This window comes from Aegilops tauschii, chromosome 3 (genome assembly GCF_002575655.3).
Source record: "Aegilops tauschii subsp. strangulata cultivar AL8/78 chromosome 3, Aet v6.0, whole genome shotgun sequence".
Lineage (NCBI taxonomy): Eukaryota > Viridiplantae > Streptophyta > Magnoliopsida > Poales > Poaceae > Aegilops > Aegilops tauschii.
The window spans coordinates 173,241,705-173,253,774 of record NC_053037.3 but is presented as its reverse complement, the minus strand read 5'-3'; the positions used below and the strand labels follow the sequence as shown (position 1 = coordinate 173,253,774).

The following is a 12,070-nucleotide window of genomic DNA, read 5'->3' as shown; positions in this document are numbered from 1 at the left end:
CAGCAGGCTTTTAACCCTCTGCAGCTCATCATAGTTTCAACCTCAAGTAAACTAGGACAGTTCCGGCCCGTTGGTGGTCACCATGTTGCGTGTATGGCTGTCGCTGGTATATGGCATCTAACACCACTACTGCAGAACTCTGACCAATGTCGACCACTCTTGTGAAACCACTATATATAATCATAATACACAAAATTTATCCAGACTTAATTAAAGATATTCTAACCTCTTAACTTGTGGCACCTACCAGCACCAGCACAGAGCCGAGCAACAACCAGTCTCAGCTGGATCTCGTTTTCACAGGATGACATTATTCAAAAGAAAGACAAATACGGTATGCCGTCATTGCACTCCAAGAATGAAGATGGTATATACGCTAGATTATATATTTGCATGGTCAGTTGCTTTAGCTTCTGGGGCTAGTTAATCAAACAGGCTGCACCAGCAAGTCTAGTGTGATGATGACTACAGGGCCCTGAAAACCTCCACAGGGAAAGCTCTGACCCATCCCTTTAATCTCCACTTTTGGTTTTAATAAGCAGCACACTCCACTGAGATTCACATCCCCATCATGCTGCCCCAGAGAAATAGTTGTATAGTTATCAATACTAAATCCATTCTGTTCTTTCGGACAACTCACATCTGCAGGGTGTTGGTTCCTTTGTGTCCAAACCAAGGAAAGGCTCCCCTCCTCTCTCCCCCGCCATTACCTTCTGTCTGTCTCTGTCTCTCTCTTGAAGCTGAGGAAAGGTAGCTGCATGCTCTCCTTGCCTGCAGGCCGGCACCATGGAGGCCAACAAGCCTAGCTACTATCTCTTCGTCTTCGTCTTCGCGGCGCTCCTCTTGTCCTCCATGGCTGGTTAGCTATAGCTCCACATGGTCATTGCATTTATTTCCTTTTAGCTAGGTCATGTATGTGCTTTTCTCTTCTGTGCCTTTGTTAGTTCTTGTGCACCCGAGAATGTTGGTTCTATCGCTTTGCTTCAGTTCTGACTTTTTGGAGTTTGTTTGAGGCAGGAGCGCAGAGGAAGCTGCTGATGAATGAAGATGATGCAGGATCGACGATGGTATATAAATGACCCAGCTAGCTAGTGATGCATACATCTATTTTTTGGATTCTCATATTTGTGTCGTTATATTAGATTCCCTTTTAGCTAGCTAGCTAGCAAGAAGTTCTTAGTAAACAAATAACGAATAATTAGGTAACGTGAGAAATTTGGAGAGATATACTCTTATGGAGTCATATTTACTAATGTCTTCAAATAATGGACAAATTTTATTTCAAAAGAAGAATAATAAGTTTGGTAAATCAATTCCTTAATTAACTTGTCTCCCATCTCCTCTTGGCTGGAGAGCATAGAAATAGGACATGCAACACAAGTTGACTAGCTAGGCATAGGACTGATCGATGCAGTTTCTCCCGACTAGAACACGGTTTTTTCTATGCAGCAAACTCTGAATTATTTCGTGTATATAAATATATGACGAACTGTAGTATTTGTTTGACGAGTTAGCACAAACACTTCAGATTCTGTGGTGAACAAAACGATTCGAAACAAGTCATCCATTATCATTTGGATCAAATCAAAATCACAAATCATTTGAATCAAAATAGCACAAGCAGCAAGATGTACACTGCATGCGTCTTGTAATATGTCGGATCAAATAAGCACTAGCATATCACCTCAGACCCTGGCACCCTGCTGCTTGCACGGATACATGCATATGGTCATCCGTTTGTAGTTGTAAATGATTACATGTATTGCTCTTGTATTGTTTGTTAGCTACTACTCCCTCCGTCTTAAAAAGTTTGTCCCTTAAATGGATGTATTTAACACCAAGTTAGTGCTAGATACATCCATTTGAGGAATAAGCTTGGGACAAGTTTTTTCGGACGGAGGGAGTACTCTCTCTGTCCGAAAAAACTTGTCCCAAACCTATCTTTCAAATGGATGTATCTAGCACCAAGTTAATGCTAGGTACATCTATTTGAGGGACAAGCTTTTCCGAACGGAGGGAGTACGTACTTAGTAGCTAGCTAATTGTTTGTACCGCTCGTTAACTCTCGCGCATGCATGCGGTACTTCGTAGCTAGCTAATTGTTTGTACCGCTCGTTAACTCTCGTGCATGCATGCGTGCATGGAATCATCCATGCAGCAGCAGGAAGACGACGAGGTGTTGGTGGTGGTGCACGGCGGGAGAATCCTCAGGCAGGTGAAGACGAACGACTACGGGACCTATGACTCAACTCCGACCATGGCCAAGCCTCACTTCAAGGACATACCTAACTAACTGACCATCTACATATATATATGAGATCGACGGCTGGATATATATATACTGCCGCTACGTGCTTCAAAGATCAAGATCTCAACACCGATGGCAGGGTTAAGGCTTTCATATACATATATATGCGAGAATATGATGTGTGCTACATATTATTTGTCCCTGAATAAATCGTATCTCATTTATCAATGCACGACACGCGTGTGGAACTTATATATGTCTATATGTATGTACACTAGTTTTGTGTGGATATATATACCTGGTGTGTGCATCCTTGTTTGGTACTCATGTTCGTTGATTACTCCTGCGCATGGCCCGCAAAAAAAAAAGATTACTCCTGCGCATTTGATTATCTCCTCTGGATGTACAAAAAAGTTTGGTAGTGGTTGTATGCTCTTAGTTGATATATGTTTAGGAAAAAAAAACTTCAAATTGTGTCGTGGCTAACAGAAAAGCATAAAAGATACATATATCATCTCGAATGATTTTGTTATTTTAGAAATTAAGTAGTCTTGATTGTCAGATAGGGTGCCATTTTTTGTGCAAAAGTTTACTAAACTAATTTTGCAACAACACTACTCAACGACCGCAAACTGAACTCTAACAATTTCTGATTTTCATAAAGCATATCACTAGCTCATGCAGATGCACGTCTGTTCGTGTCTTGTATGTTTTTTCATTATATTATTCATGCACGCTTGAGGATTGTAGTTATATAGAAAGAAAGTATTTTTTGTGCAAAAGTTTACTAAACTAATTTTGCAACAACACTACTCAACGACCGCAAACTGAACTCTAACAATTTCTGATTTTCATAAAGCATATCACTAGCTCATGCAGATGCACGTCTGTTCGTGTCTTGTATGTTTTTTCATTACATTATTCATGCACGCTTGAGGATTGTAGTTATATAGAAAGAAAGTAGGTACGTGGAACAAAGAATGAGACTGCAAGGACTCCGTATTAATAGGATTTTCAACAAGATATATATATATATATATATATAAATTAGACAAACCTATTTTGTCTCTTAAAAAATGATCATACGGACTTTGCTTGCATAATGAATCAAATTTTACTTACAAATTCCCGCCACAATGAACTGCAGCTGCATTGATTTTGCACAAATGCTTACTACACTACTTATGCACACACACAAAATCGATTAACGGGGGCCTCGCCTCCGCCTAAATTTTTATTGAAAACAAAACCATTTCAGGAGTCTTGATTGTTGCATTGACCTACCAAGGAAATGACGGACGCCCCCGAGGGCGAAAACCCACGACCTCCCGACGCGCGGCCGTCCTTGCCGCCGGCGACCCAATCGTCGCCGCTGCAGGAGGGCGGATCGGCCCGGCCTGACTCGGATCTTGGGGGGATCCATCGGGGCGGAGGCGATCCAGGAGAGGGCGCAGGTGGAGAGGACGACCCCGGTGCAGTGGCGCGTCCATTTCACTGATCACGACGCCGGATGGATCGAGGGTCGTCTCTTAGAGTCTCCGGTGTCACGTTGGGCAGCGCTACGCGATATGAACAACGACATCCTCGCCGGAGAATACTTAGATGCCGACGTCCGGATCGAGGTAGGTTTTCGGATTCGTATTGACGTTTACGATGTGGTTGTCGATTGTTGCATGCAGATAGTTCAAGAAGAGACGGTGGATCTCATCGACTTGACAAAGAAGCCCAAAGATCAGAGATCGGAGGCTCGCGTTGGAGGGCGGTTCTAGGTGCTAGCAGATAGCGATGATGAAGATGGGAAAGAAGTGGAGAATGTCGGCGCTGACGTTCTCGTTGCTAGCACGGCGGATACGAAATCGGTGGCTTTCGGTCCAGATTCTTTACCTCATCAGAAAGTTGAGGTTCACAAGAAGAAGCCACCGCCGATCGTCAAACCTTGGATCGGGCCGATCCCCAAGGTACCCCGTGCTCACGTTACTTTGTCAGATTTCATACCGGATTCATGGACGTTGGTTACCAAGAAGAAGAAGGGGAGAAAAGGCCAGCTGCCGGGGCCACCGCCGCAACCGCTGCCGGTGAAGACAGCCAATGAAATTCGAGCGGCCAGAAGGGTTCGCTTGAATTCACTCTTGGGCCGCGAACTGGGTATGAGGCCCAGTTGAAGGCCCAAGCCACGCTCACAGCCTCGTCCAAGTCACCGACCTTGCATGGGGCATCGATCCACGGGTCTGCGATCGATCGAATTGTTCCTCTCGCTAGGGTTTTTCGTCGGCCGGGTTTTCCTTCGCTCGGGACCGGTCGGGCGGCAAGGGTTTGCGCCGGCGCCGGTGCAAGAATGGCGGGGCGAGGCAACCCGCCGCCGACCAAGCAGGGGCCTCCACCTCCTGTGATTCCGCCGGCAAGAGCAGCTCAAGCCCCTGGTCGAGCGACCCTAGCTCCTGGTCAGGCTGCTGCACGACAGCAGGAAGCGCCGCGGGAGGCCAGACCACCGCCAGCTGCTACGGCTCAGGCCGCCGGGCAGGGGCGGGATGGCGTGCATGGCCGGGGCGGCTTCGGCGGCGGGCAGGGCCGGGATGGCGCCCACGGCCGGGAGAACTTCGGCGGAGCTGGACGGGACTATAATGGAGATGGCCATAGATATAATCGTTATGGACAATGGGGAGATGATGGATATGACGTGTACGACAAGGGCCAACACCGGGGCTCAGCATCGGGAGGTGGCCGCGGTTCTGGATGGTACAATGCTAGAGGAACGGGTCGTGGTTTTCAAGGACCTCCCGGCAACTTCGTCGAGGGGGTGGCCGGCCCTAGCAACCGGTATAACCGGGGGAGTCACCGTGGATTCCGTGGTGGGAGAGGAGGGGGGACGGCGCCCGCCTCCACCGTGGCCACCACCACCGCCTGCTGCTACGGTTGCGGTGGCTCAAGCCGAGCCCGCTGCTACGGTGCAGACGGCCTCGCCTCCCCTTCCCGAGGTGGCTGTAGAGATAGTCCGGGCTTTGGCCGTGATAACCCACAAGTATAGGGGATCGCAACAGTTTTCGAGGGTAGAGTATTCAACCCAAATTTATTGATTCGACACAAGGGGAGCCAAAGAATATTCTTAAGTATTAGCAGTTGAGTTGTCAATTCAACCACACTTGAAAGACTTAACATCTGCAGCAAAATGTTTAGTAGCAAAGTGGTATGGAAGTAACAGTAACGGCGGCAAAAGTAACAGTAGCAGTTTTGTAGTAATCGTAACAGTGGCAACGGAAAAGTAACTAAGCAAAGATCAATATGTGAAAAGCTCGTAGGCAATGGATCAATGATGGATAATTATGTTGGATGCGATTCCTCATGCAACAGTTATAACATAGGGTGACACAGAACTAGCTCCAGTTCATCAATGTAATGTAGGCATGTATTCCGAATATAGTCATACGTGCTTATGGAAAAGAACTTGCATGACATATTTTGTCCTACCCTCCCGTCGCAGCGGGGTCCTATTGGAAACTAAGGGATTAATGCCTCCTTTTAATAGAGTACCGGACCAAAGCATTAACACTTAGTGAATACATGAACTCCTCAAACTACGGTCATCACCGGGAGTGGTCCCGATTATTGTCACCTCGGGGTTGCCGGATCATAACACATAGTAGGTGACTATTGACTTGCAAGATAGGATCAAGAACTCACATATATTCATGAAAACATAATAGTTTCAGATCTGAAATTATGGCACTCGGGCCCTAGTGACAATCATTAAGCATAGCAAAGTCATAGCAACATCAATCTTAGAACATAATGGATAGTAGGGGTCAAACCCTAACAAAACTAACTTGATTATATGGTAAATCTCATCCAACCCATCACCGTCCAGCAAGCCTACGATGGAATTACTCACGCACGGCGGTGAGCATCATGAAATTGGTGATGGAGGATGGTTGACGATGATGATGGCGACAGATTCCCCTCTGCCGAGCCCCGAACGGACTCCAGATCAGCCCTCTCAAGAGAGATTAGGGCTTGGCGGCGGCTCCGTATCGTAAAACGCAATGAATCCTTCTCTCTGTTTTTTCTCCCCGAACGTGAATATATGGAGTTGGAGTTGAGGTCAGTGGAGTCTCAGGGGGCCCACGAGGCAGGGGGCGGGCCCTGCACCCTCGTGGACAGGGTGTGGGCCCCTTGGTGCTGATTCTTTCACCAGTATTTTTTATTAATTCCAAAAATATTCTTCGTGAAGTTTCAGGTCATTCCGAGAACTTTTATTTCTACACAAAAATAACACCATGGCAGTTCTACTGAAAACAGTGTCAATCCGGGTTAGTTCCATTCAAATCATGCAAGTTAGAGTCCAAAACAAGGGCAAAAGTGTTTGGAAAAGTAGATAAGTTGGAGACGTATCAACTCCCCCAAGCTTAAACCTTTGCTTGTCCTCAAGCAATTCAGTTGACAAACTGAAAGTGATAAAGAAAAACTTTTAGAAACTCTGTTTGATCTTGTTGTTGCAAATATGTAAAGCCAGCATTCAAGTTTTCAGCAAAGATTATGAACTAACCATATTCATAATAACATTTAGGTCTCATATTTACTGATATCAATGGCATAATAAACTAGCGAGCAATAATAATAAATCTCGAATGACAACACTTTCTCAAAACAATCAAAACATGATATAACAAGATGGTATCTTGCTAGCCCTTTCTGAGACCGCAAAACATAAATGCAGAGCACCCCTAAAGATCAAGGACTGACTAGACATTGTAATTCATGGTAAAAGAGATCCAGTCACAGTCATACTTAATGTAAATTAATAGCAATGCATGCAAATGACAGCGGTGCTCTCCAACTGGTGCTTTTAAATAAGAGTTTGATGACTCAACATAAAAGTAAATAGATAGGCCCTTCGCAGAGGGAAGCATGGATTTGCAGAGGTGCCAGAGCTCGAGTTTTGAAACAGAGTAAATAATATTTTGAGTGATATACTTTCATTGTCAACATAACAACCAAGAGATCTCGATATCTTCCATGCTACACACATTATAGGCGGTTCCCAAACAGAATGGTAAAGTTTATACTCCCCCACCACCAACAAACATCAATCCATGGCTTGTCCGAAACAACGGGTGCCTCCAACTAACAACAATCCTGGGGGAGTTTTGTTTGCAATTATTTTGATTTGATCATGGTACTAGGCATCCCGGTTACCAGCCATTTTCTCGTGAATAAGGAGCGGAGTCCACTCCTCGTGAGAATAACCCACCTAGCATGGAAGATATAGACAACCCTAGTTGATAGATGAGCTATTCGAGCATACAAAACAGAATTTCATTTGAAGGTTTAGAGTTTGGCACATACAAATTTACTTGGGACGGCAGGTAAATACCGCATATAGGAAGGTATGGTGGACTCATATGGAATAACTTTGGGGTTTATGGAAGTGGATGCACAAGCAGTATTCCCGCTTAGTACAAGTGAAGGCTAGAAAGAGACTGGGAAGTGACCAACTAGAGAGCGACAACAGTCATGAACATGCATTAAAATTAATCAACACTGAGTGCAAGCATGAGTAGGATATAAATCACCATGAACATAAATATCGTGGAGGCTATGTTGATTTTGTTTCAACTGCGTGCGTGAACATGTGCCAAGTCAAGCCACTCGAATAGTTCAAAGGAGGATACCACCCTATCATACCACATCACAACCATCTTAATAGCATGTTGGCACGCAAGGTAAACCATTATAAATTCCTAGCTAATTAAGCATGGCATGAGCAACTATAATCTCTAATTTTCATTGCAAACATGTTTCATTCATAATAAGCTGAATCAGGAACAATGAACTAATCATATTTACAAAAACAAGATAGGTCGAGTTCATACCAGTTTCTCTCATCTCAATCAGTCCATCTTATATCGTCATTATTGCCTTTCACTCGCACGACCGAACGTGTGGATAATAATAATAGTGCACGTGCATTGGACTAAGCTGGAATCTGCAAGCATTTAATACGAGGGAGAAGACAAGGTAATATAGGCTCTTGGTTAAATCAACAATAATGCATATGAGAGCCACCAACATTTTCATCATGGTCTTCCCCTCTTGACCCCCAAAGAAAAGAAAAGAAATAAAACTATTTACACGGGAAAGCTCCCAACAGACAAAAGAAGAACGAGAAATCTTTTTGATTTTTCTTTTTAATTACTACTACTACATGTATGAAAAGTAAACTAGCTAAAAGCTACAACTATTTTTTTTATTTTTCTTAAGGTTTTTCAAACAAACAAGAAAAAGACTTAGAACCTCGCAAGCAACGCGATAAAGGGGTTGTCAATCCCTTCATGGTCACTTACGAGAGTGAGATCTGATAGAGATGATTTTTGGTATTTTTATGATAATTATAAAAAGTAAAGATAGCAAAATAAACAAAGATAGAAATAGCTTGTTGACGGAAGGTTAATATGATGGAAAATAGACCCGGGGGCCATAGGTTTCACTAGTGGCTTCTCTCAAAATAGCAAAAGTATTACGGTGGGTAAACGAATTACTATCGAGCAATTGATAGAATTGAGCATAATTATGAGAATATCTAGGTATGATCATGTATATAGGCATCACGTCCGTGACAAGTAGACCGACTCCTGCCTGCATCTACTACTATTACTCCACACATCGACCGCTATCCAGCATGCATCTAGAGTATTAAGTTCATAAGAACAGAGTAACGCTTTAAGCAAGATGACATGATGTAGAGGGATAAACTCATGCAATATGATATAAATCCCATCTTTTTATCCTCGATGGCAACAATACAATACGTGTCGTTTCCCCTACTGTCACTGGGATCGAGCACTGCAAGATTGAACCCAAAGCTAAGCACTTCTCCCACTGCAAGAAAGATCAATCTAGTAGGCCAAACCAAACTGATAATTCGAAGAGACTTGCAAAGATAACCAATCATACATAAAAGAATTCAGAGGAGATTCAAATATTGTTCATAGATAATCTTGATCATAAACCCACAATTCATCGGATCTCGACAAACACACCGCAAAAGAAGAGTTACATCAAATAGATCTCCAAGAGAATCGAGGAGAACGTTGTATTGAGATCCAAAGAGAGAGAAGAAGTCATCTAGCTAATAACTATGGACCCGTGTAACATCCCAATTTTTATTAAATTCGGATGTTAATGGAATCATTCAATGCATATCATATTTCTTTGCATTTTGGTGTTTTTAAAATATCCAAATACTATTTTTCCACTCAAGAAAAACAAATGAGAGGGGATAAGATGACTTCCTAAAACTTATAAAAGAGTGGGAAATTTTATTTTGAATATTATTTGAAGTTTTGGATTTTATTGGTATTTATGTTATCTGCCTAAAGTGCATTAATGGCATTGGGAAAATTATTTTACAAATGTTCTGTGCTTAAGTTAATGTTCATTAGGCTCTAAATACTGTATAGTTATTATAGAAATTATTGTGGTGTTTTTATTAATTCATTTGAATTATTTAGGGCCACTTTAGTGTTCGGTTTAAAAAAACACGCACGCACGCACGCACTCACCGCAGCCTGGACCGAAACTGGGTTCGGGCCAGGAGCGCCCCCAACCGGCCGAGCTGGCCATTTGGCCCAAGGCCTGCGCCCGCGCGCCCGAAGCCTCCCGCCTGGTCGACCGCCCCGCGCTCGCCCTCGCTCGCCTCCTCTCGCTGCCGCTGCCAGGCGGGCCCCGCACGTCAACCCATCCCCAACCTCCCGCACCGCGTGGGATAAACATCCTCGCCGCGCTCCCGTAACCGCCGCTCAGCTCCCTCGCGGATGAGGCTTATCCGCAGCTCCGTAGAGCTCCTAGCCGCGCCTATATAAAGGCCAGGACCCCCTCTTCCATCCTCGCCGTCCCGCTTCTTCCCACGCCGCCCCTACCGCTTGGTGTCGCCGTTCGCATCTCGCCGGAGCCGCGCCACTCCGTCGTCCATTTCGTCGTCTGTGGCACGCCCTAGCTCTCCTTCCTTTGTCAATTGGATCCCCGCGATAACGCGCATCTGTTTGACACGTTTTTTGCCCCTAGGTCCCGTCGGAGCCGCCGCACCGTCGACGGCGGAGTCACCGGAGCACTGAGCCCCGCCGTCTTCGCCTCGCCCCGTCCTGACGCCGCCGACGAACGCCGACACCACCTTCGCGACGCCCTCGACGCGCCGCACCTTCCCGTCTTCTTCCCCGTGGCCGAGGACCACCGCAGTCGCCGCCCCCTCCGTCACCGACGCCACGCCGCCGTCTGCATCGTCGCCGGCCACCACCACCACCCGCTATAAGCCGCCGCCCCACTACCGCCCGTTAGATCGATCACCGATGGTCCAGATTAGATTAGGTTAGTTTTTTTAGTTGAACCGGTACACGGTTAACCGCGGGTTTTTATTCTAAAAAAAACGATCGGTTTCTGTATAAGTTAGCCGCCGCCGCCGTTTTTCTTAGATTGCGGCCGTCCGCTGTATAAGCTACGCGGCGAACACCTTTCGGCCAGTAGGAATCTGCCATGCGCCAGGGACCTGTTTGCGATAGTTTTTCTTCACTGTTTAGTCCCTGTAATTAGCAGATTAGTCCCTGATCTTATATTAGCCACAACTTTTTAACCGTAGATAAAAACTTGATGAAACCAGCGGCAAATTCTTCGTCATGTTTAGATCTATCCAGTGGTATCCTTTTTGTAAACTTCCGTCCGATTCAAATTTGAATTTATTCAGATTCGAATTCGAAGTTCAAATGACCATATATCCCAAACCGAAGCTCCGATTAAGTTGATTCTTTTTGCACTTTGTCACCGTAGCCAAACCCTATCACCTGGACCTTTCTCACAATAATTTTCACACACTAGGATCTGCCCATTAATATTTTTGCTAGTATGCATAGAATGCACTATACTTCACATCACTTCTTGAACCATGTGCCTATGTTGTTTTGCACTTAGAATATTTTTGTGCTAGTTAAGTGTGTTGTTTGTTCATTTGGTTTTTCCAAAACTTCTTGCTTTGCATGTTCTTCTTTGTTCTCTGGAATGTTTGCTTATGTTTGTTTATCTTCTTTGCGATAGATTGCACGGAGTGCGAAGCAGAATATTATCAGTCTTTAGAATTCAACCAGTAGTACCAAGGCAAGTTGCATCTTGATCATGTTTCATTACCTATGTTTTTATTATGCACTTAGTTCTTTGCGGTAGGACTGCATGGTAGGAATTGATGCCGCATGACTATGCTTTTCACCCAGTAGTTCATTGAGGTAGGTCTGAACCTTATAACATTGTCGCCATCGTTTTACATTATGTTGCTTCGCTAAGTAGACGTGGATTGGGGAGTGATCATTGTAAAGTATGAGTGACAATGTAGTAAATAGGACCTAAGATAATTAATGAACTACCCGGGCGGAAACTTGTTGGAATGGTGGCGAAGTACAGTGGGGCACGCACGGGAAATCCATGGTGGTGCACCACTAGTGGACCGTCCGCTCAGGCTCAAAGAGATCAATCGTATTCTCATGTCTAGAAGCTTACGTGTGCAGCCCAAGCCAATATGGGCTCTGGCTTAGTTGAGTAGTTAGTGTGACCCCTTCCGGGATGGGCTTGCAGATGTAGAATGATGTAGGTGTACCGGCCTATCCGTGGGTTAAGGGGAAACATTTTCGAAAGACTATGTCTCGATCTTCCGATCATGGAGGTGGTCGAGTCTTGTGGGCAAAAGTGCGCAACCTCTGCAGAGTGTCAACCTAATCGATTAGCCGTGTCCCCGGTTACGGACATGTTGAGCATCTAGTAGTGGAAATGCCGGGAGATCTCCTCACC

At 44.9% G+C, this 12,070-nt stretch overlaps 1 protein-coding gene across 2 annotated transcripts; it reads left to right on the top strand.

Moving 5' to 3' along the window:
• The first annotated feature begins 597 nt into the window (after window positions 1-597).
• On the top strand, window positions 598-2,560 carry LOC109749500 (uncharacterized). 2 transcript variants are annotated; one of them, XM_020308452.3, is made up of 3 exons: window positions 598-859; window positions 1,018-1,067; window positions 2,162-2,560. In XM_020308452.3, exons 1-3 carry the CDS (start codon window positions 787-789, stop codon window positions 2,291-2,293), a joined length of 255 nt encoding a protein of 84 aa, XP_020164041.1. In that variant the 5' UTR covers window positions 598-786; the 3' UTR covers window positions 2,294-2,560. The 2 variants fall into 2 exon arrangements, with proteins under 2 accessions (XP_020164041.1, XP_020164040.1); XM_020308451.4 differs by having other exon boundaries at window positions 599-859; window positions 2,159-2,560.
• The last annotated feature ends 9,510 nt before the right edge of the window (window positions 2,561-12,070 follow it).

Bases quoted from the DNA above. Each gene is read 5' to 3' on its own strand.
- LOC109749500 (XM_020308451.4), top strand. From the start codon at position 787: ATGGAGGCCAACAAGCCTAGCTACTATCTCTTCGTCTTCGTCTTCGCG. The intron at 860-1,017 runs GTTAGCTATAGC...TGTTTGAGGCAG, and splicing joins CCTCTTGTCCTCCATGGCTG to GAGCGCAGAGGAAGCTGCTG. The intron at 1,068-2,158 runs GTATATAAATGA...TCATCCATGCAG, and splicing joins ATGATGCAGGATCGACGATG to CAGCAGGAAGACGACGAGGT.